This window comes from Danio rerio, chromosome 1, assembly GCF_049306965.1.
Source record: "Danio rerio strain Tuebingen ecotype United States chromosome 1, GRCz12tu, whole genome shotgun sequence".
NCBI lineage: Eukaryota > Metazoa > Chordata > Actinopteri > Cypriniformes > Danionidae > Danio > Danio rerio.
Window position 1 is genome coordinate 60,909,533 of NC_133176.1, and position 22,364 is coordinate 60,931,896.

At 39.9% G+C, this 22,364-nt stretch overlaps 2 protein-coding genes across 2 annotated transcripts in view; both read right to left on the reverse strand.

The window, feature by feature from the left end:
- Positions 1 to 22,364, reverse strand: part of LOC101883960 (B-cell receptor CD22-like) — a 59,567-nt gene that overhangs the window by 33,703 nt on the left and 3,500 nt on the right. The window contains exons 5-7 of the mRNA XM_073909100.1: positions 20,516 to 20,757; positions 20,207 to 20,449; positions 20,036 to 20,132 (exon numbers count right to left, since the gene is read on the reverse strand). Of these exons, the coding sequence (XP_073765201.1) occupies positions 20,036 to 20,132; positions 20,207 to 20,449; positions 20,516 to 20,757 (582 nt within the window). The remainder of the gene's footprint in view (positions 1 to 20,035; positions 20,133 to 20,206; positions 20,450 to 20,515; positions 20,758 to 22,364) is intronic.
- Positions 1,520 to 15,756, reverse strand: LOC103909469 (B-cell receptor CD22-like). The gene is made up of 9 exons (XM_073907905.1): positions 15,695 to 15,756; positions 15,483 to 15,539; positions 8,049 to 8,393; positions 7,705 to 7,950; positions 4,525 to 4,779; positions 4,331 to 4,403; positions 4,179 to 4,224; positions 4,010 to 4,087; positions 1,520 to 3,926 (listed from the first exon to the last, which is right to left on the reverse strand). Exons 2-9 carry the CDS (start codon positions 15,535 to 15,537, stop codon positions 3,834 to 3,836), a joined length of 1,191 nt encoding a protein of 396 aa, XP_073764006.1. The 5' UTR covers positions 15,538 to 15,539; positions 15,695 to 15,756; the 3' UTR covers positions 1,520 to 3,833.

Consider the following 22,364-nt stretch of genomic DNA (forward strand, 5'->3'; position numbering starts at 1 on the left):
TCCGTCAGTTCACAGCTGGTTTTACATGTCAGACTGACTGAATCTCCCTCTTTCACTCTCTCAGGAGACTCTACCTGAAGATCTGAACACAACACACACATTATATCTAGTGCTGCTCTCATACACTGATTATTACTCTACATAATGACCACAAGAAGAGAGAAACCTCAGGAAAGTCACCTGTGACAGAGAGAAACACCCCTGGAGTGCCAATCCAACTGGCATCTTTGTTAGTAATGAATCCGAAATAATACTGGTGTTCATCATTGTATGTCAAATCACTTAGTCTTACAGCACAGTTCTGCTGTTTATCTCCCAGATACTGAAGCCTCTGACGGTATTCAGGGTCCACAAACAGATCTAGATACTCTCTACCTATTACAGGGAATTTGGTCCAGAATGCCTTACTGACATAACTTCCATAAGGATGTCTAAAAGTGCAGCCCATTGTCACTGTTGAGCCCTTTAGTGCGCAGATGTTTGTAGAGCTGTAACTCACATCATAACCAGACTGACCATAAACTCCTGAAACACACATTAAATAAGTCATTCACACGAAATGATATGCTGTTCATGAACATTATTACAATAATTTCAACTGAGCATGATATATTTAATGTGCAGCATTTTAATACATTTTTCTTTTTATAAAATGCACATATTACTGGACTTTCAGTTAAAACAAAGAGTCACAAAGAGCAAGTTTTCATATATAATGTGTATGAATTCTCCATTGACTCACTGTGTATCATGAGCAGAAGCACCAGAGTAAGAGGAGCAGCCATTCTCACCGACATCACTACAAGATCACAATAACACGCATGTTAGCAGAATAACGTCTTTAAATATTTCTCAAGTTTATCAAGGCTTGTGAAAATCCTTTGTTGTGTCTTCAAAGGTATGAATCAGGCTATTTTCAGATATTAATCAGAGTAACTGTGTTAATCAGACTTACCGTGTTATGGTGATTCTGATGGTGTTCAGGCGTTTAACTGACGCATTTCTCCTGGTTATCATGTTTTTTTGTTCTTTTTGTGGGTTTATAAATGCTTGCTCTAACAGAAAATATTTGTTCCTCTTTTTTTGAATCCTGCCCACATAACTGGAACAGAAAATAGCATGGTATCTGACCAAAGTTTGAGCGCCAGTAAACACTATGCTCTATTTTAACGATCAATGGTGGGCAAACTTTTTAGACCCGAGGGCTACATCAAGTGTTGCAAACCATCATTATTGTTGTCAGTTATAACTGTTGTCCTTTCTCTCTTTTTACTCTCATATTTACCATCATAAATTAATAAGCATTGTTTTTACTCCCTACCTCTGACTGGTTTCTTTCTATATGTTTTATCCATATCTGTGACACTTGCTTCATTTATTGACTGTTATTGTTCCTAATGTGTGTACTCAGACCTGTCCACCAAGTTACCTTTACATGCATACACACACTCAAACGCACACACTCACGCACATACCAGTACCTGACTATATTGTTGTTGTTTTTGATTTGTTTTTGTTTCATTGGTTTGTATTTGTTCTTTGTTGATGTTTTCTTGTATTTGTATGATTTTTGCATATTCAAATAAAAAAAAAAAAAGTGTTGCAAACCAAGTGAAGGGCCACATGTCAAATTCTTCAAAAAATAACTTTTATTTATAGTGGCAGTATGCATGAAACATGTAATATCACACAGAAACATGTCACATTAACACAAAACTGATTTTTTAAATAGTTATTATTGAGTCAAATTTACAAGTCAAATTAATTTGCAATGCTATTTATATTTACTTATCAATCATCATAAAACAGCAAAGTAATCCCTTATAAAATATAATAATGGGCGAGGCAGTGGCGCAGTAGGTAGTGCTGTCGCCTCACAGCAAGAAGGTCGCTGGGTCGCTGGTTTGAACCTAGTCTCAGTTGGCGTTTCTGTGTGGAGTTTGCATGTTCTCCCTGCCTTCGCGTGGGTTTTCTCCGGGTGCTCCGGTTTCCCCCACAGTCCACAGACATGCGGTACAGGCCAATTGGGTGGGCTAAATTGTCCGTAGTGTATGAGTGTGTGTGTGTGAATGTGTGTGTGGATGTTTCCCAGAGATGGGTTGCGGCCAACACATTCTCACAGCACATCGTAACTTTTTCATTTAGTTGCTAATTCGTACGATCTAAATCGTACATTTAAGTATGATTTGCGTATCCCCCAATGACGGTTGGGTTTAGGGGTGGGGTTAGGTGCCACGCCTCCTTTTTAAAATCGTACATTTTCTTACGACTGAACTCATACGAAGTCTTACCAATTAGCCACTAAACTGCCAAAACGTAAAATACTTACGTTTTCTCGTGAGATCAGGCTGGTTGCGGCTGGAAGGGCATCCGCTGCGTAAAAACTTGCTGTCACGAAATGGGGATTGATCACAAAATGCAAAAATCCAAGTGCAGCAATTTATTATAACAAAGACTAGGGTTTCCAAAAGACAAAGCTTTCCAAACTTGAACAGAAATAAAGCAGGATGCAAATCTAGTCCAAACAAGAGAACAGGCAAAAATCCAAAAACGAGTAAATACAAAAACAGGGTAGGAGTGCTAAAGAGTGTTAACGAAAACAAACACAAAACAGGAATCCAAGAATTATCAATATACAAAAACTAGATGACCAGACAAAGATAACAAACGTGAGGAGCTAACAAAATCCTAAGGCAACTAAAACAGAGAACAATAGGGGTTTATAAAGACAGGACTAAATTAACAAACATGAAACAGCTGTAACATAACACAATCAGTGATACAAAGAATTATGGGAAATGAAGTGAAACTACAAAACAAACAAGTGCCCTCAAGTGTCCAAAATAGGGCACTGCAACAAGTGTGACACTTGCTGGATAAGTTGGCGGTTCATTCCGCTGTGGCGACCCCGGATTAATAAAGGGACTAAGTTGACAAACAAATTAATGAATGAATGAAAATATAATAATGGAATAATTTTTACAGTGGAGAATAGAAAAGATAATGTCTGATAGAAAAAAATCTCATATTAACACATATTAAAATAATTAAAATAATTCTTAATTCAGTCAAATTTACAATAATCTAATGTGCACTGCTTTTAGAATATACAGATCAGTCATCATAAAACTTGATGAAACCACAAATCTCTGCTAAAAGAACTTTTTAAAGTGGATGTATGCATAATACATGAGACATTTGATTGTACATTCATAAAGCAGCTCACGTAAACAACGAAAGTCACATTATTGTCTTATTCAGATTAAAGATAAAATCAGATAAAATCATTAGATCACTGATGTCCATGTAAAAGCAGTCACAAACTCCAAACCAAGAAAAAAGGTGTTCCCTGATTTTGATGACAGCCTTTCCACAGGTTAGTAGTAAGCTAATGTAATGTTAATAGCGTAATGCGAATCTTGCATTCATGCAAACAAACAAATGATCAAAAGAAACATATCAATGCAATTCAAATATATAAAGTATGAACTGATGTTTACTTTAAACTTATTATAAACATATATTTATATTGTTTAATTATAATGATAATTTTTTTTTTTTGTCAAATAATGTTGTGGCTAAAAAGCATTGGTTCAGGCATCGTTTTTACCATTTTAAAAGTATAGATTTAGCACCGGTATCAAAATAACCCCAAACGGTACCCAACCCTACCCTCTAGTGGCCAAAATTAATCACTGTGCATATAACATGTGGTTCATCTTAACATGGCAATAATGGAAACAAAAAATGCATTTGTAATTTGTGAGCTGTTGGCAAAATGACTCTTATAGTCTAGCTTGTAAATGAATCCTAGGTTGTTTAGTCTCTGTAGACTAATGTAGATCTACTGCTGATCTCCCATTTGCTGACATATTCTCATATTCAGAAGAGCTCGTCTGGTGAGCAGCAGGGCTGGGATGGACAGTCTAAGAGGAAAACACATTATTTACTGCCTGACTCTTGGATAAACAAACTCTTGTACATGTGTTGTGCTTAATTCTCCACTTACAGTGAGTGTGTTGTACACGTCAGGAGATCTGGACTGGAGGTCAAGACCTGCATATGTGTTTGCACTGACACCATCATTCTACAATGAAACAGAGAGAGTGAATAAAGAAAAATAAAGGTTTATTTTAGTATTTCACTGATTTTATTATGTGGTTCTTTAATCATCTCACCTCATACTCGTTTACTGGAGATATTCTGTTCATCCATTTCAGTCGACTGTCAAAAAAGCAAGTCATTATACTGTTTTATAAATAAACATTAAGATGTAATTCTGCATTAGTTTGATAGTCAATTACATGAATATGAGCTTTATTTTACTTACATTATGAATAGGATGATGATCATGATGAATATTCCAAACACCACTGCGATCACACTCCCAAAGCCTTGATGAACTGAAAGATGAAGCAGATCACGATTAACTCTCCAGACTGATGAAGTAACAGGAGGTGTGGTGATAAAAGCTTCACCAACAACAGAGACAGAAGACACAAAGTACTGGCACAGTTAACTCACACTGGACATTTAAAGTCACAGGATCAGAGTATTCATCTCCGTGTTCATTTGTGGCTCTACACTTGTATTCTCCACTGTCATTAAAGCTAGTCTTTGAGATGCTGAAAATGCTTCCAAATCCAATATATTTTGCTCCTTTATACCAGCTGATTTCTGCAGGTGGGTTTGAGTCGCTGCTGCAGCTCAGAGCCACTGAATCTCCAGACATTACTACAGCAGATCCACTGATGGAGATCACAGGAGTATCTGGAGCATCTGCAGGAGAAACATGTAAACACAAGACTCAAAAATAAATATGAAGATCAGTTTAAATATGCACCGTATACATCACAATAAACGTGTGCTCATGTTTTAGGTTAATGCTTTTTTGCTGTTTTTGTTTTAACAAGTTCATAATTAATCATATCAATTATGACAACTTGACATAAGCAAATATATCACACCTTGTCATAAATCTGTCATAAACATGAGTGTAGAAACGTGCTTGCGTGTGCAGCCCCTTTTAAAACTCTTTAAGTGCACATGCTCTACTGAGTGACGCAGCAGAAATGACGAGTCGATCAAAGTTGGAATTGTTAATGTGTGCATTACTGCTATTGACCTTATTCTAAAATGCGGAAGTGCACCTGTTTTCGCGATTGTCTTAGAACTTCTGATTCAGTCGCCTATGGAAGAAATGACTAGGAATAATAAACAGCAGAAAATGGTCAAACTACTTGCTCTACAAACAAATGTTTGCATGACTATACAGACCAAGTAGAATAATATAATAAGAAAATATCAAATTGCAACATCAAGCAGCTTAACGAGCAGTTTTTAACGTCAAAAAATAAATGGAAGTGAATGAGACCAAAAGTCGCGAGACAAAAATATTCAAATGGCAGCGCCCACTCGACGGCAGAGAATGAGGTGAATTAGGTGGGTAATATATGGCCATAATATTCACCAGAGACAGTTTGAGACATCCCAAGTCTCCCGGAAATGCATTGAGACACCCGAAATCCCACAAACGAATGATAAATCGTGTGTCTTCTGTCTGGTCCTTAAATAGTGTCCATCGCATCCATCCCAGCTCTTCAGGTACGTCAGGCGCAACTCAACCCAACCCTTCAGAACGCAACTCACCCCCACCGCTATTTCAAGAGTTCCCACTTAGATATGCTTGGCACTTATAGCAGGTTTGGCATGCTGTCGCGGGAGAGAACCCTGAGCTCGGAGATATGAGCCCAGGGCTCCCGCCCGGTCTAGAAGCATATCAGGAGAACCGAGATCAGGTAGGTCTCGATCGCTCCCCCTTTAGAAGGGGAGAAAAAGGAGGAGATGGGGTGGAAGGGGGGATTCTTCCAAAATGAAGATAGTGCAATGGGGAGAAAGTGATCCATTTATACTAAGCTAGGATCATTCTGATTGGATTATTACTGATTATGGATGAGTGGCCAGCGGTGCACAATCATATCACGTGCTCCTCTCGAAATTAGTTTATGAAACTTCACTTAGATACATCGCGTGCACACGCCCCCACCGCTCTTCAGATACTTCGTGCGCACACGCCCCCACCGCTCTTCAAATACTTCGTGTGCACACCGCTCTTAAGATACGTCCTCCACTGCTGTAAGTCTCCTCCACGATCAGGATTTGGGGCATGGTCCTGTCGTGGAAGAATTTACTTCCTGGTGTGACAGATTTTCTCTCCAGTTGAATGTAAATAAAACAAAAGACTACAGGATAGATTACAGGATAGATTACAGGAAGGCTTCTCTTACCCCTGCATCTCTGCTGAAAAAAACAGCTTAAACCAGCATAGGCTGGTTGGCGGGTTTTAGCTGGTCAACCAGGCTGGTTTTAGAGTTGTTTTGGCTACTTCCAGGCTGGAAATGACCAGCTAAAACCAGCTTGAGCAGGTTGGTTTAAGCTGGACATAACTGGTTTTGGCTGGGCTCCCAGTCTGACCAGACCAGGCTGAAAATGGCAGAAAACCAGCCTGGAAGTGGCCAAAACCCCTCTAAAACCAGCCTGGTTGACCAGCTAAAACCAGCCAACCAGCCTAGGCTGGTTTAAGCTGTTTTTTTTCAGTAGGGATAACAAATATTAAAGGCTTGGGCATTGAAATTGTGGACACACATACAAATCTAGGGGTCGTTATTGACAATATGTTGACATTTCAACCTAACACTCAGGTTGTCTATAAAAAAAGTCCAACAAAGACTGTTTTTACCTGAGAAAACCTAGATCGTTTCAGGTTTGTACCTCCTTGTTTTATAAACAATTTATTGAATCAGTTTTATCTTTCTCCATTGTAGCTTGGTAGGGTAATAGCCTGGTGAAGGTGGCAGGCAAGATCATTGGTTTTAGCCAAACTTGTCCAATGGTAATTTACCATCCTGGTATTATAAGAAAGCTCAGGGTATCCTATGCACCTGGGATCACCCGTTTTACTCTGCGTATCAGCTGTTGCCATCAGGACGTCGATTTAGCGTTCCTATTTGCAGGACAAATTATTTTATAATGGTGGCCATTACATCATTAAATGAGTCCAGGGAGGAGGGAGATGCACCTACAATATGATGTATTGTATGTTGTGGTGTAATATTTTATTAATGTGTACATGGAACTTCACCTGTGTTATGGCACCTTGCTGCAATTTTAGTCTATAAAGCTTAAGAATCCCCCACCAACAATAAGTGTCATTAATTTAATAAGATCATCATTAATATTATTTAAAATACATTTTAATGTCACATGTATTTTTCTGACTAAAAATATTCATGACTCATTTATAACGGCCACATGACAAGATCATGATCATGTTTATGACAGATTGATGACAAGTTGATAATGTCAGGGCTAAGATGCATTTATGTCAGGTTGTTATGACAAAGACATCCCAAAGAATGTCATCTTTGCATTTAAAATGGCAACTCGGCAAATGATTGCATAAAACCACATTCATAATGTATCGTGGTTATTATAAATGCGTCATGACAGTCTTATGAACGCCCACTTCAAAGCGGTTCTTAAGACTGAATATCACATATTTCATCCTATATGATAAGACTATTGCTAAAGTTAGCATTTCAACTTGCATAGATTGACCACTTTTAATATTATTGCAACTCTGAATGCTTTAAAAGGTAAATATCAAAAGGTAAAATAATAATAATAATAATAATGAAAACTTACATCTGACATCCAGATAAACAGCAGGGGAAATGTAATCTCGTCTCTGCACACCACAGCTATAGTAACCAGCATCTCTTCTACTGATTGAGCTGAACACATAATCATTTTGAACACTCCCTTCAGTCAATCGCTGTGAGTTTTTGTACCAGATCAATGTTGAAATGCCAGTCAGTTTACAGCTGCTTCTACATGTCAGACGGACTGAATCTCCCTCTGTCACTCTCTCAGGAGACTCCAGCTGAAGATCTGAACACAACACACACATTATATCTAGTGCTGCTCTCATACACTGATTATCATTCTACATAATGACCACAAGAAGAGAGAAACCTCAGGAAAGTCACCTGTGACAGAGAGACGCACTCCTGGTTTACCAAGCCATTTGCCATGTGCGTAAGTTCTGATTCTGAAGTAATACTGGTGTTCATCATTCTTTGTCACATGACTCAGTCTGACGGTGCAGTTCTGCTGTTTATCTCCCAGATACTGAAGCCTCTGACTGTATTCAGGGTCCTCAGACAGATCTGTAGGCTCTACACCCTCAACAAGGTCTTTGGTCCAGAAAGCCCTCATGACATAACCTCCATAAGGATATGTGTAAGTGCAGCCCATTATCACTGTTGAGCCCTTTAGTGTACAGATGTATTCAGAGCTGTAACTCACACCATAACCAGACTGACTATAAACTCCTGAAACACAGAGTAAATGAATTATTCATTTAAAAAGATTTGCTGTTCATGAACGTTATTACAATAATTAAAATTATTCTCCTTCTCCTCCTTTCCTAAACCCAAGCGATGATGTACAAAAGCCGTCCAGAAAAAGAAAAGCCCTCGTCTGACTTTGACCACATTCTCGCTCTGTTATGAACTCGTTTGCTTTATTTTTGAAATTTTTTTTTTTGTCTTACCTAATTTCTGGAACCGCTCTTCCCGGTCGGCTCTCCTCCGGCTCTCCGCTCCGCCGACATACACGACGAGCTAACTGGACAAACTGGCTGTGGCAGGAAAGCCCTCCACAAGGAGGTAAGCCATCAGCCGGCGAGCGTAAAAAGGAGCGGCATCACACTGCCCCGTAGCATTTGCTTAAATAAATGAAATGCGGCCATACAAACCTCTGGCCACATAAATCGCCGTCTAAGGAAACATTCGCGGAGCTACATTTCCAGAATGAGCCTGGGTTGCGTTTTTCAGACCCATCTCCCATACAGTTTTCTGGGAGACAGAACAATAACCCCCTCCTCACCAAACTCAACGCGCAATCATCCTCATATCTGCTTCGAGCGCACCTCCCCCCCCCTCTTTACTTTGCACCACCCCCTCCCCCTGGTCTTCACTTTGCGTGCACTCCCGGATAAAATCTACCGGATTTTATGATCTGAATGTTGACAGGTGTGTACTGAAGACTGCAAATTATTTAACCAGAGCTACATATGAACGCTTCAAGGTGGTATGACGAAGTTCATTTTCTACCTCGTTATGAATGGCTTTACTGCTGCTAACAGTTTGTCCAGTAGCACACGTTTGTCCATTACGACACGTACGTCAGCAGACTTGCGATGCAGAGAGAAGTTAACCATGACAACAAGGCTCGAATCCAGGGAAGAAGGGTTCCAGAAAGCAGGTAAGACAAAAACAAAAATTAAAAGCTACAATAAACAAGTAAATAAAAGGGTGAGAATGTGGTAAAAATCTGGGGGCTTTCTTTTTCTGAATTACTTTTTAAAATACTGAGGTTGGGTTTAAGGACAGGAGTGGTAGGGTCACTCATTACTTTTTAAAATGTTATTGGTTGGGTTTAGGAAAGGGGAAGGGTGGGGGAAATTGGTCGACTGGTCAGTCTGAAAGTCAGCGGTCTCTGGTGGATTTCTGTGAGAACAGCCAGCATGATTGGCACTCGAGAGGCACTTTGAGATCTCAAAAAGTGTACGCAGCGGCTTTTAGTGGATTCGTGAAAACAAAAACCACAAAAAAATAAAAATGAATAAATAAAATAAATAAATTTCACTCCTGGAATGTTTTGCTGTCCCCAGAAATATGTAGACCATTTTGATAGATGTAAACAAAAACAGTGGTCCCATTGTATTTCCCGTTTTACATTTTTAATGCACTTTACAACACTTTAGTCTATAGCTTTCGAGAATCCAAAAAGAGCCACATATTGATAAATAATGTTATGAGAGCTCTTTTGTGATTGAATTGCAGGAAATGTTTTATGGGCCAATGACATCACCATATTGAAATGATCTATAGCAGTAATATCCAGAGTATATAGCAGTGCGTAATCAGAATGAGCCTGGGTTGGTTAATTGAGAACTAACTTTAACTGCTTTAACTAATCTATGTGTAAATTATGGCTACCCTAATAAATAATTATATCTGGTTTGTTAATTGTGATATATTGATGTTTGCATTTTTGTATTTGAAACAATAGGGACTCCGTAGTACGGAAGTAGTTGATATAGTTCTGGAAGTTTCGGATGAAAGCTAAAAGTAAAGCTGTTGCTTAATACGGACGCTCCGACTCAAGTGTATCTTTTACAGTCAGATATATCACAGTAAAAGTTGGCGACGAGGATAAACTAATGCTCGGATGATGGCACTCATTGGAAGTATAGGTGAATTTGCTCCGAAAGCAGAATCTTGGTCGGCCTACATTGAACGGCTGGAACAGTTCTTTGTGGCGAATGAGATAAGCCAGGAGAAGCAGGTTGCAACACTCTTGAGCGTGATGGGGGCAACAACCTATGGTTTACTGAGGAACTTGGTACAACCAGAAAAGCCAAAGGATAAGTCGTACAAAGAAATTGTCGACACCTTAAAGAGTCATTTTGAACCAAAGCCGTTACTGATTGCCGAAAGATTTCGTTTTAATCATTGCAATCAAAGAGCCGATGAAACAGTTACGGAATATGCAGCGGAGCTGAAACAGTGTGCTGTGAGTTGTGAGTTCGGGGCAACGCTGGATGAAGCATTGCGTGATCGATTCGTGAGTGGAATCCGCAACGAAGCCTGCCAGCGACGGCTGTTGTCAGAATCTAATCTGACGTTTGCACGAGCGTTCGAAATCGCATTAAGCATGGAGACAGCTGAGAAAGACACGCAGCAGTTGCGAGGGCATGACTCGCACTCGAGTGTTGTACATAAGGTGGAAGTGCGACCTTTCAGTCAACGAGAGAAAAAGTGCTATAGATGTCATGGGAAAAATCATAGCGCTCAGGTATGTCATTTTAAGGATGCAAAGTGCCATAACTGCGGAAAAATTGGGCACATTAAGAGAGCATGCAGAGGAAAGATGGAAGTTGGAAAAAGGAAATTGTATGCAGGGAAGAATACTAAATATGTGGAGGCAGAGGAAGCTGAATTACCCATGTTTTCACTACGGGCTGAGGAAAATAGCAAAAAGTCATTCACAGAGACGTTTGATGTAAATGGCAAGGAAATTATGATGGAAATTGATACTGGCGCGGCCGTGAGTATCATATCTGAGAAAGAATTTAAGGCGGTATTCCCAACTGAGCCACTAGAGGTCGCCAGAGTCAAGCTAAAAACTTATACAGGTGAGCTTATGCCTGTATTAGGACAGTTTGAAGCAAAAGTGAGCTATGATGGGCAAACTGAAGTGCTAAGTTTGATTGTGGTGAAAGGAGAGGGGCCTTCGTTGTGTGGCAGGAATTGGCTGCAAAAACTCTCATTGAATTGGAGGAAAATTAAGCATGTCAGTCAAGTGCAACAAGTCACGTCTATTGAAGAGGTGCTGGAGTCATGCTCTGAGGTGTTTAAAGAGGAATTGGGCACACTCAGAGGGCTTAAGGCAAAAATACGAGTTAATCCTGAAATTTCTCCACGTTTTTGTAAAGCTCGTCCACTGCCTTTTTCAATGAAAGCTCAAGTTGATGCAGAATTAGACCGGTTGGAGAAGGCTGGCATAATCACGCCTGTTAAATACAGTGAATGGGCAGCACCCATTGTGCCAGTGGTAAAAAAAGACAAGACTCTAAGATTGTGTGGAGACTACAAATTAACTGTGAATCAAGCAGTCACTACAGAAATTTATCCACTACCGCGGATTGAGGAGTTGATGGCTACACTGAGTGGAGGTACCATTTTTTCCAAGATTGACCTGGCTTCCGCGTATCAGCAGGTCCTTCTTGAAGATGAGTCCAAAGAGTTGCTAACCATCAACACGCACCGAGGATTATTTGTCTATAATAGACTTCCCTTCGGTGTCAGTTCAGCGCCCTCTATTTTTCAAAGAATTATGGAGAATCTCATGAGAGATCTTGATGTTATTGTTTACCTTGATGACTTATTGGTCACTGGAAAAACAGAGCAGGAACACCTGCAGAGACTACAGGCGGTGCTGAAAAGACTCCAGGAGAACGGTTTGAGGGTAAAAAAATCTAAATGTGAATTTGGAAAAAGCCAAATTGAGTATTTAGGATTTGTGCTAAACAGCCAGGGCCTTCATCCATCCCCAGACAAAGTGGATGCAGTTAAGAATGCACCAGTACCTACCTGCGTGAAGGAGCTGAAAGCTTTTTTGGGGTTGGTCAATTACTATGGCCGTTTTTTGCCCAACCAGAGTACTATGGCTGCCCCGCTCTACAGACTGCTGAGAGATAACGTGCCATGGGAATGGAAACAGTCTGAGCAAGAAGCTTTTGAAAAATGTAAAGATTTGCTGACAAACGAAAAGGTTTTGATTCACTATGATCCTAGTCTACCACTTACCTTAGCTTGTGATTCTTCTGCCTATGGGATCGGCGCTGTGTTGCAACACACCATGCCCACCGGAGAAGAACGTCCCATTGCTTACGCCTCGCGGACACTGTCACCTGCTGAAAAAAAGTATTCGCAGATTGAAAAGGAGGGGTTGTCGCTGATCTTTGGAATAAAAAAATTTCACCAGTACCTTTGGGGAAGAAAGTTCAAGATGGTAACTGACCATAAACCTTTGTTGACTTTGTTTGGAGAGCACAAAAGTCTACCCACCATGGCTGCAGCCAGAATTCAAAGGTGGGCAATCATTCTGTCCGCTTACGATTACCACATTGAGTACTGTCCCTCAGAGAAAAACAGTAATGCAGATGGCCTTTCACGTGTTCCCTTACCGGAGATGACTGATGGGGGCACAGCTGCCCTATCAGAGCATATTCATGCACTAATAGCGGAGCACTTCGAACAAGCTCCTTTGAAGGCAGAACATGTGTCTCGTGTAACACGCAGAGACAAGGTGTTATCCAAGGTGCTTAAATATGTCATGGAAGGTTGGCCAATGAATGTGGATGAAAATCTAAAGGCCTATCACTTGCGGAGGTTAGAACTGTCGGCAGAGAGAGGATGTGTACTTTGGGGCACCAGAGTTATAATTCCTGAAAAACTGAGAAAAATTGTGCTGAAAGAGTTGCATGTCGGCCATCAAGGGATGGTAAAGATGAAGGCACTTGCCCGCAAGTATGTGTGGTGGCCTAAAATGGATGCAGAACTGGAACAAGTTTGTAGAACCTGTGAGCCATGTCAGATGGAACAAAAAGCACCCCGCCAGGTTCCTTTACACCCCTGGGAATTTCCTGGTCAGAGCTGGAAGAGATTACACATAGACTTTGCTGGTCCTTTCTTAGGACACACATTTATGATTATTGTGGATGCATATTCAAAGTGGCTGGAGGTATTTAGAATGCCTAACCTTACTTCACAATCCACCATTTCAAGGCTGAGAAGGCTGTTTGCAGCATACGGACTTCCAGAACACATAGTCACAGACAATGGAACACAATTCACTTCGGAAGAGTTTAAAAATTTTATGCAGCAAAATGGCATTCTTCATTCCACAAGTGCCCCAGGTCATCCCGCTACCAATGGCCTTGCAGAAAGGTATGTGCAGACATTTAAAGGGGGAATAAAGAAACTTGCACACGTGACAATGGACTTGGAGGATAAGATCTCACTGTTTTTAATGCAGTATCGCACTACTCCGAACTGCACTACAGGGCAATCACCAGCCGATCTTTTCCTTAACAGACATGTGCGCACTCGGCTGGACTTTGTTCACCCAGATGTCACTGTTGCTGTTCGCAGGAAACAGTACCTACAAAAGTTCCATCATGACAAAAGGTCTGTGGAGAGATCATTCTCTGAGAAGGATGCGGTTTACCTTCGTAATACCACAGGAAAAGGGAACAAATGGGTTCCTGGAGTGATAGTAAAGCAAACCGGTCCTGTGTCTTATAACGTTCAGGGACAAGACACAGATGGCACTTTCAGGAGACATTGTGATCAGTTAAGACCACGGGTTGTAGTGGATGATCCTGTTGAACAGATGGACTGCTCTGAGACTGGGACTGAAACTTCCGTTAGACCCTGTGCATCAGAAGAGGAGGAACCGGTCATTTCAGAGACTTCTGAAAAGGACAGTGTAGGAAATACAAGCATGGCACAGGGTCTACGTCGCTCATCTAGAATTAGAAAGACACCAAAACGCTATGACCCATAATGCTGAGGAATTACAACTGTGCAAATGCAACCAAGTTTAAAATTTGCAATGGTCTCGTAATATACTAGGTTTAGTATTTTTTTTTTTGTTTTTCTCTCTGCTGTTGTGTTAATGCAAGAAGAATTTAACAGCTACTGTTAGTTTTGATAGTAATGTTGTTGCATGTGCAGTTTTTTTTTTTTATGTGAAGGTAACAGTAAATGTACTGTGTTTAAAAAGGGGGGTAATGTGATATATTGATGTTTGCATTTTTGTATTTGAAACAATAGGGACTCCGTAGTACGGAAGTAGTTGATATAGTTCTGGAAGTTTCGGATGAAAGCTAAAAGTAAAGCTGTTGCTTAATACGGACGCTCCGACTCAAGTGTATCTTTTACAGTCAGATATATCACATTAATTAATATATTAATTAAGTCTAAACTAAATGGAACTAACATGAACTCATGAGCTGTTAATTTAAATTTTTGTAATGACTTTACTTGAAGGGGCACATTATCATCACCTCATCATTAACTACTCAATAACTCATGTTTAAGGCCCAATCCCAAATATTCCCCTTAGCCCTTCCCCTTCTTTTTGCACATTCCTGTGAAGGGGTAGGGGAGTCCTAATTCTCTTTAGCTTGAAGGCGTAGGGCTAAGGGGAAGAGGTAGATCTCCCTCAAAAGAGAGATTTTACAGGACCACACTCGAAGTCAAGGGGTAAGAATGCACCAGCCAGAACGACAGGATAGCTGTCCCATTTCTTAAGGAGTAAATTTTGAAGCCCTTCTCCTTGGCCCTTAAAACTGAGTGTGAAAGGGAAGGGCTTAAAAATTCTGAAACTGGAAGAGGTACAAAAACAGAATTGGGATTTGGCCTAAATGTAACGCTCGTGCACATCCAGTTCTTGTTCAAATAAAAAAAAATATAAGTGTTCTGACTACATCAAACCAAACAGTTTAAACACAGATGTTGATGAATGGTTAATAATGAGGTATTAATAATGTGCCCCTCTCAAGTAAAGTCAAGACATAAACATACATTAACAGCGCATGAGTTCAGGTGAGTTACATTTAGCTTAAACGTGATATATTAATAACAAACAAGAACTAACAATTAATTAGAAGTGTTATTCACTTATGAAGTCATGCTGTAGTTAAAGATAGTTCTTGATGAGCACCTGTCTTAACTCATCATTAGTTCAAAATGAAGTAACGTGTAATTTGCATATAATCATATCATTATACGTGTACTGTTATTGTAAAGTGTAACCAAATGTTCAATAATTCTCCATTGACTTACTGTGTATCATGAGCAGAAGCACCAGAGTAAGAGGAGCAGCCATTCTCTCTGACATCACTACAAGATCACAATAACACACACGTATTAGAAAAAAAAACACCTTAATATTGTCTTTAAATTTATCCGTTTATCACGGTTTGTGAATTGTTCTATTTGGTCTTCTCAACTGTATTTTTCAGAGTTTTTCTCACATATAAATCAGTAACACTTACCGTGTCCTGATGACCCTTCTCTTCAAGAGGCGTCAAACTGACACATCTCTCTCTCTCTCTATGCTTTTATTAAATGCTTGCTCAAACAGAAATAATTCTTCCTCTTTTTTTGATTCCTGCCCACATAACTGGAAATATTAAGTATCTTAATAAACTTTGAGAGTCAGAATATACACTCTCTGACTACTTTATTAGGTACACCTTACTAGTACCGTCTGTAGAGGCCATTTGAGTGCAGTGAACTCATTGACATGTTCAAGAAACCAGTCTAAGATGATTTAGAAAATGGGTACACTGTGGTCATAAAGGGATAGACATAAAATAAGCAACAATACTCAGGTAGGCTGTGGTGTTGACACGATACTGAAGTGGTACCAATAGACCTAAAGTGTGCCAAAAAAAAAAAAAAAAGAAAATCTCCCCCACACCATTACACCACCCCCACCAGACTAAACCGCTGATACAATGCAGGATGATCCATGCTTTCATGTTGTTGAGGCCAAATTCTGAGCTGAGCATCCGAATGTGTCAGCAGAAATGGAGACTCATCTGAGCAGGCAACGTTTCTCCAATCTTCTATTGTCCAGTTTTGGTGAGCCTGTGTAAATTGTAGCCTCAGTTTCCTGTTCTTAGCTGACAGGAGCGGCACCCGGTGTGCTCTTCTGCTGCTGTAGCCCATCCGCTTCAAGGTTGGACGTGTTGTGTGTTCAGAGATGCTCTTCTGCAGAGTTCGGTTGTAACGAGTGCTTATTTGAATTTCTATCAGCTGGAACCAGTCTGGCCATTCTCCTCTGACCTCGGGCATCAACAAGGCATTTGCGCCCACATATGTACCGCTCACTTGATAGTTCCTCTTTTTCGGACCAATCTTTATAAACCCTAGAAATGGTTGACCGTTAAAATCCCAGTAGATCAGCAGTTTCTAAAATACTCAGACCAGCCTGACTTGAATCATGTGTGCATTTCATTAACCACATTTTCAGCCATGATGTCTGTGGACTTTGAGTTGTGCAACAGTCAGACACCATTTGCTGAGAAAAGTTTCTTGCTTAGAAAATTAAATGTTATTCAAATGTGCAGGAATAAACATGTTTAGCTCGTCGTCATGTTAAACGCAGGCAAGAGATGACAGAAGATAGGGATAGGTTTAAAAAAAAAAAACATTTAATTTGCATATATTAAGTGATCAACATGCACACATCCAAAATTCTTGTAGACAAATGTTTATACAAGTTTTAAATGTGTCAGTTGTGTAATTTATTGCAAACTTTGCAAAAAGAACAGTGTTGACATTGACTTGACAATGAAAAGATCATTTAATATTTAGACTACACAGTCATTACAGACTGAGGTCACATGTTCAGTTAACCTATTACTTTCTACAGTACAAGAAACACCAACACACTCCCACAATAAAACTCTAAAGATGCATTTTCCTTTTCATTGGTAGCTGTGAAGTGCGTGTATTCTTCAACATGGTAGCTGCTTAGTATTAATTTCTTAACTGTTGATGTTTCTTAACTGTGAATAACTTGAGGAAAGTGGACTTTTTTTCTTGATTATGTTGAATAGACTTGGTGATTAACCACTTCTTGACAGATTCTCATATTCTGAACGGCCCGACTGGTGAAGAGCAGGTCTGGGATGGACAGCCTTATGAAAAACACAAAACAATTATCATTTATTACCAGATCTCTGATTGCACTAACACTTTGGCACACATCTGAGACATCACTTACACTGAGCATGTTGTACTGGTCTGGAGATCTGGAGTTGGGGTCAAGAGCGGCGTATCTGTTTATACCAGGACAATTGTTCTACAGGGAAACAAAGAAAATACAGGAACTTGATTCTGTATTACAGGTATTACAGATCAGTACTGTCGTAAAATCCTGTTTTAACCACCTCAGACAACTGACTAAAGTCAAGCCATTTTTATCCCAGAAAAATTTCAAACGATGATTCATGCCTTCAAAACAACACGTCTAGATTACTGTAACGCTCTTTATTTTGGTATTTCTCAGTCTTATCTCTCTCTCTCGTCTGCAGCTGGTTCAAAATGCAGCAGCTAGACTACTCTCTGGCACCCGCAAGTATGAGTCAGTAACTCCTATTTTAGCTTCACTTCACTGGTTACCCATTAAATACAGAATTGATTTTAAAATTGTATTATTTGTCTTCAAAGCCGTCAATAATCTTGCTTCCTCAATAGCTTACTGACTTGCTTTGTCCATATACCCCCTCTCGATCATTAAGGCCCCGTTTACACTAGTGCAATTTAGTTTTAAAACTGCGTTTTAGAATGAAAACGATCCGCGTCCACACCCGCGTTTTACCCAGCGTTTCTGAACTGCTCTCCGTCCACACCAAAACGCTGAAAACGCACATCACGTGACCACACACACACTCTCGGGCAAGCGCTGCAGCCCATCTACCCAGATGAGAGCTGTGCTAGTCGGACTTCTCATCAAGCATCTCCCGCTGGATCTTATCTCACAATATTTATTAAACGGGATATTTCATTCATCTTGTTGTCTTTATCTAACGACATATTCCCTGACTTTGGTCATTGGAATCTATTACTTGTTCTCAGGTAACGCGTTTTGGCTGAGCGCAAAGATAAGTTAATGATTAATGTAAGCACGCAGCCTATTCTGTATATTGACTGATCGCTGGCCTTTATTTCCTATAATGTACAAACTTATTGTATGTTATACTTTTATAATGGCCATTATCGATTATTAAAACTGATATTTAGCAAAAGAGAGGGTGTGTTTCGTATTTTCACTGAAATTGAAAGAAGGCAGTGTTGTTATCGGCTCCGTTTTGTTATAAATATCCACACAGTGAAGATGACGCTCATGCAGCACGACGCCTCAACATTTCTGCTGTCTAAGTTGCTAATATTAAAATGAAAATAGGCAGTTCCTTATATCAAGTTTACATCTTATTGTTGAGAAAGTGAAACAACGTAGCCAGGGTGATGTGAATGAAGTTATAAAGTACACTGTTCCCTTTGAAGATTTACCCGTGTCCTCGGTATAGTCTGCTTTTCCATATCAAACTGAGAAGAAGAGACTGCAGCCTTGATCAAACTTGCGTAGTCTAAACTTACACGGAGAGAATGCAGGACGGAACTGTGTGTGTTAGGCTACTTAATATTCAGGAAAAGCCCCAATCAGAGAGGCGAATGTCTGCAGCCCCGCCTCCGTTTTCAGATGTCTCCGTTTTCCATCATCCACACTGAGACGGAGCAGCAGCATTTCAGAATGAAAACGGCCTCTCCAGCGTTTTCGAAACGCTCCGTTTTCGGCGCTCGAGAACTCCGGCGTAGTGTGGACGGATGGCGTAACCGTAGCAAAACTTATGCGTTTTCAAACTAAAACGCATTAGTGTAAACGGGGCCTAAGATCTTACGATCTCAACTTACTCACCGTGCCCAGAACACGCCTTAAAAAACGAGGCGATCGAGCGTTTGCTGTTGCTGGTCCTAAACTCTGGAACAGTCTACCGGTTCACATTAGACTTTCTTCTCCATTTCTGTGTTTAAGTCTGTTTTAAAGACCGATCTATTTTCTCTCGCTTTTAATACTCCTTGATCGCTGTTTTATTGCTCTTATCTGTTAAATGTTTCTTTTATATTCTGCTTCTCTGTTTTTAGCACTCCTATGTACAGCACTTTGGTCAACCTTGGTTGTTTTTAAATGCGCTCTGTAAATAAATATTGTATTGTAGTTAAGGGTATGACAAAAAGAAGGTAAATTTGATTCAATAATGGGCAGAAAACACAAACAGGCTTATACAAGTGAAGGTAACTTGATCTGACGCATGCACACTCATGGACTGCATGAATGACATGGCAGCCGGCAGCTAGCTCTCTGTAACTATCACATGGTCACTCACTAAAGCCAAGCAGGGCTGTGCCCGGTCAGGACCTGGATGGGAGACCACATAGAAAATCGAATCGATTGAGTTCAAAAAGCTGAGTCACTGGGCAGACAGAAGCCCTGCCCATCACGCGAATGCCCATCTGTTCTGAAGTGAATTTGAGGCATGAATGAAGCGGATTTGACGTGCGAATGAAGCAAGTAAATTCAAATGTTCATGTGGCTATTTAAACGGCTATATAACACAGCCTAAAACATTAGGAATAATTTCAATCCATGGTTCTTTAATTATTTTACCTCATACTGGTGTACGGCAGATCTTTGACGTATCCTTTTCCTTTGACTGTTTCAAATAGCAAACACAAACTATTAATTTTAATGTTTTGTCTATAATTAACACATATTCTACATTAGTTTGTAAGTAATTGACATGTATATAATTTGTTCAACTTACACTATAAGTACAATGATGATGATGATGATGATGATGATGATGAATAATCCTCCGGATGCTGCTGCGATCACAAACACCAAATACATCCCTTGCTGAACTGAAAGATGAAGCAGATCATGATTAACTCTCCAGACTGATGAAGTTACAGGAGTGTGATGATAAAAGCTTCACCAGTGACAGTGACGGCGTCTGATCTCTGAGCTCCATGTGGATTGTGAGCCTCACAGTAGAAGCGTCCACTCTGTACTGCACTGAAACTCTGTCCAGATCCAACAGCTGAGCTTTGATTCTCCTCAAACCAGCTGAAGCTCAGAGCAGGAGGGTTTGAGTCACTGATGCACATCAGACTCACTGAATCTCCAGACATTATTACAGCAGATCCACTAATGGACACTGAGACGCTCCTGGGTGGATCTAAAAAAAGATAAGAGATATCAACATAAAATTTATATCAAACAACATCTGCCATCATTAACTTACACTGGACATCTAAAGTCACCGGATCAGAGTATTTCTCTCCATGCTCATTGATGGCTCTACACTTGTATTCTCCACTGTCATCAGATTTGATCATTAGGATGCTGAAGATTCTTCCAGATTTAATATATTCTACTCCTTTATACCATAATAATGCTGCAGGAGGGTTTGAGTCGCTGCTGCAGCTCAGAGTCACTGAATCTCCCTCTGTTATTACATCAGATTCACTAATGGAGACCAAGACACTCCAAGGTTTGTCTAAAATAGAAAAAAAAAACACGTGTTATTAACAATTGGGTCCTACTTTACATTAGGTGCCCTTAATTAATATGGAATGCTTTAGTTAGTTTAATCTAAACTAGACTAAACAACTAATAAAATGATCGGCTTCAATTAGATTAATTCAAATTTAAATGACCACAAATTGTAGTCAGATAACATTGCAGGCACACTGCACTTTTCGCCCCTTACCCATTCATATGCAAACACAAGCTTGTGTGACAAGCAGTTCTTCAAGCTTGGTGAACTCTGACCTGCAGAATCATATCACTTGATTGCGTGAGACTAATAGAAGATCAAAACATGACATCTCTATGCAGAAATGTAAAATATGGACCAATTGCTTGCATTTATCAATGTCTAATGGTCTTGTTTAATCCCGCCTCTTTTAGCAGTGCCGTACAACAGTATTTTGCATTCTCAAACTCTAGTCCAGGGGTCGGCAACCCAAAATGTTGAAAGAGCCATATTGGACCAAAAAAAACAAAAAACAAATATGTTTGGAGCCGCAAAAAATGTAAAGCCTTATAATGAAGGAAACACATGCTGTATGTGTATATATAGTAGTTATATTAGCCTACTATAAAAATGACTAAGTTGGCTACAAATACATAATGAGCCTTCATGATTAAATAGCCACTGAAATCAAGTGGTTGGTCACCATTTGTGAATGGCTTTCCATGCTTTATTATCTCCAGGTTTGTTTACAACAGCCACCTGCCTGGTATCCCGCCCTGCTGATGGAAACCTGTGTCGCAGGCTATGACGCAAATCTTCGTTGACAGAAATGTTGAAATTAAATATTAACACTACACACTTTTACAGCATTTGAAAACGTTAAAAATGTTTGTCCTTCTATAGCAGGGGTCAGCAACCCGCGGCTCTAGAGCCGCATGCGGCTCTTTAGCGCTGCCCTTGTGGCTCCCTGAAGCTTTTTCAAAAATGTTCAAAAAGATGGGGAAGGTTAGTATATATTTTTGTTTTAATATGATTTCTATAGGAGGACAAACATTTTTAACGTTTTCAAATGCTGTAAAAGTGTGTAGAGTTAATATTTAATTTCAAGATTTCTGTCAATGAAGATTTGCGTCATAGCCTGCGACACAGGTTTCTATCAGCAGGGCGGGATGCCAGGCAGGTGGCTGTTGTAAACAAACCTGGAGATAATAAAGCATGGAAAGCCATTCACAAATGGTGACCAACCACTTGATTTCAGTGGCTATTTAATCATGAAGGCTCATTATGTATTTGTAGCCAACTTAGTCATTTTTATAGTAGGCTAATATAGCTACTATATATACACATACAGCATGTGTTTCCTTCATTATAAGGCTTATATAAGGCTTTATATTTTTTGCGGCTTCAAACATATTTGTTTTTTATTTTTTTTGGTCCAATTTGGCTCTTTCAACATTTTGGGTTGCCGACCCCTGTCCTATAGAAATCATATTAAAACAAAAATATATACTAACCTTTTCCATCTTTTTGAACATTTTTGAAAAAGCTTCAGGGAGCCACAAGGGCAGCGCTAAAGAGCCACATGCGGCTCTAGAGCCGCGGGTTGCTGACCCCT

Bases quoted from the DNA above. Each gene is read 5' to 3' on its own strand.
- LOC103909469 (XM_073907905.1), bottom strand. From the start codon at position 15,537: ATGTCAGAGAGAATGGCTGCTCCTCTTACTCTGGTGCTTCTGCTCATG. The intron at 8,394-15,482 runs GTAAGTCAATGG...TCTGTGTTTCAG, and splicing joins GCTTCTGCTCATGATACACA to GAGTTTATAGTCAGTCTGGT. The intron at 4,225-4,330 runs GTAAGTAAAATA...CTTTTTTGACAG, and splicing joins ATCATCATCCTATTCATAAT to TCGACTGAAATGGATGAACA.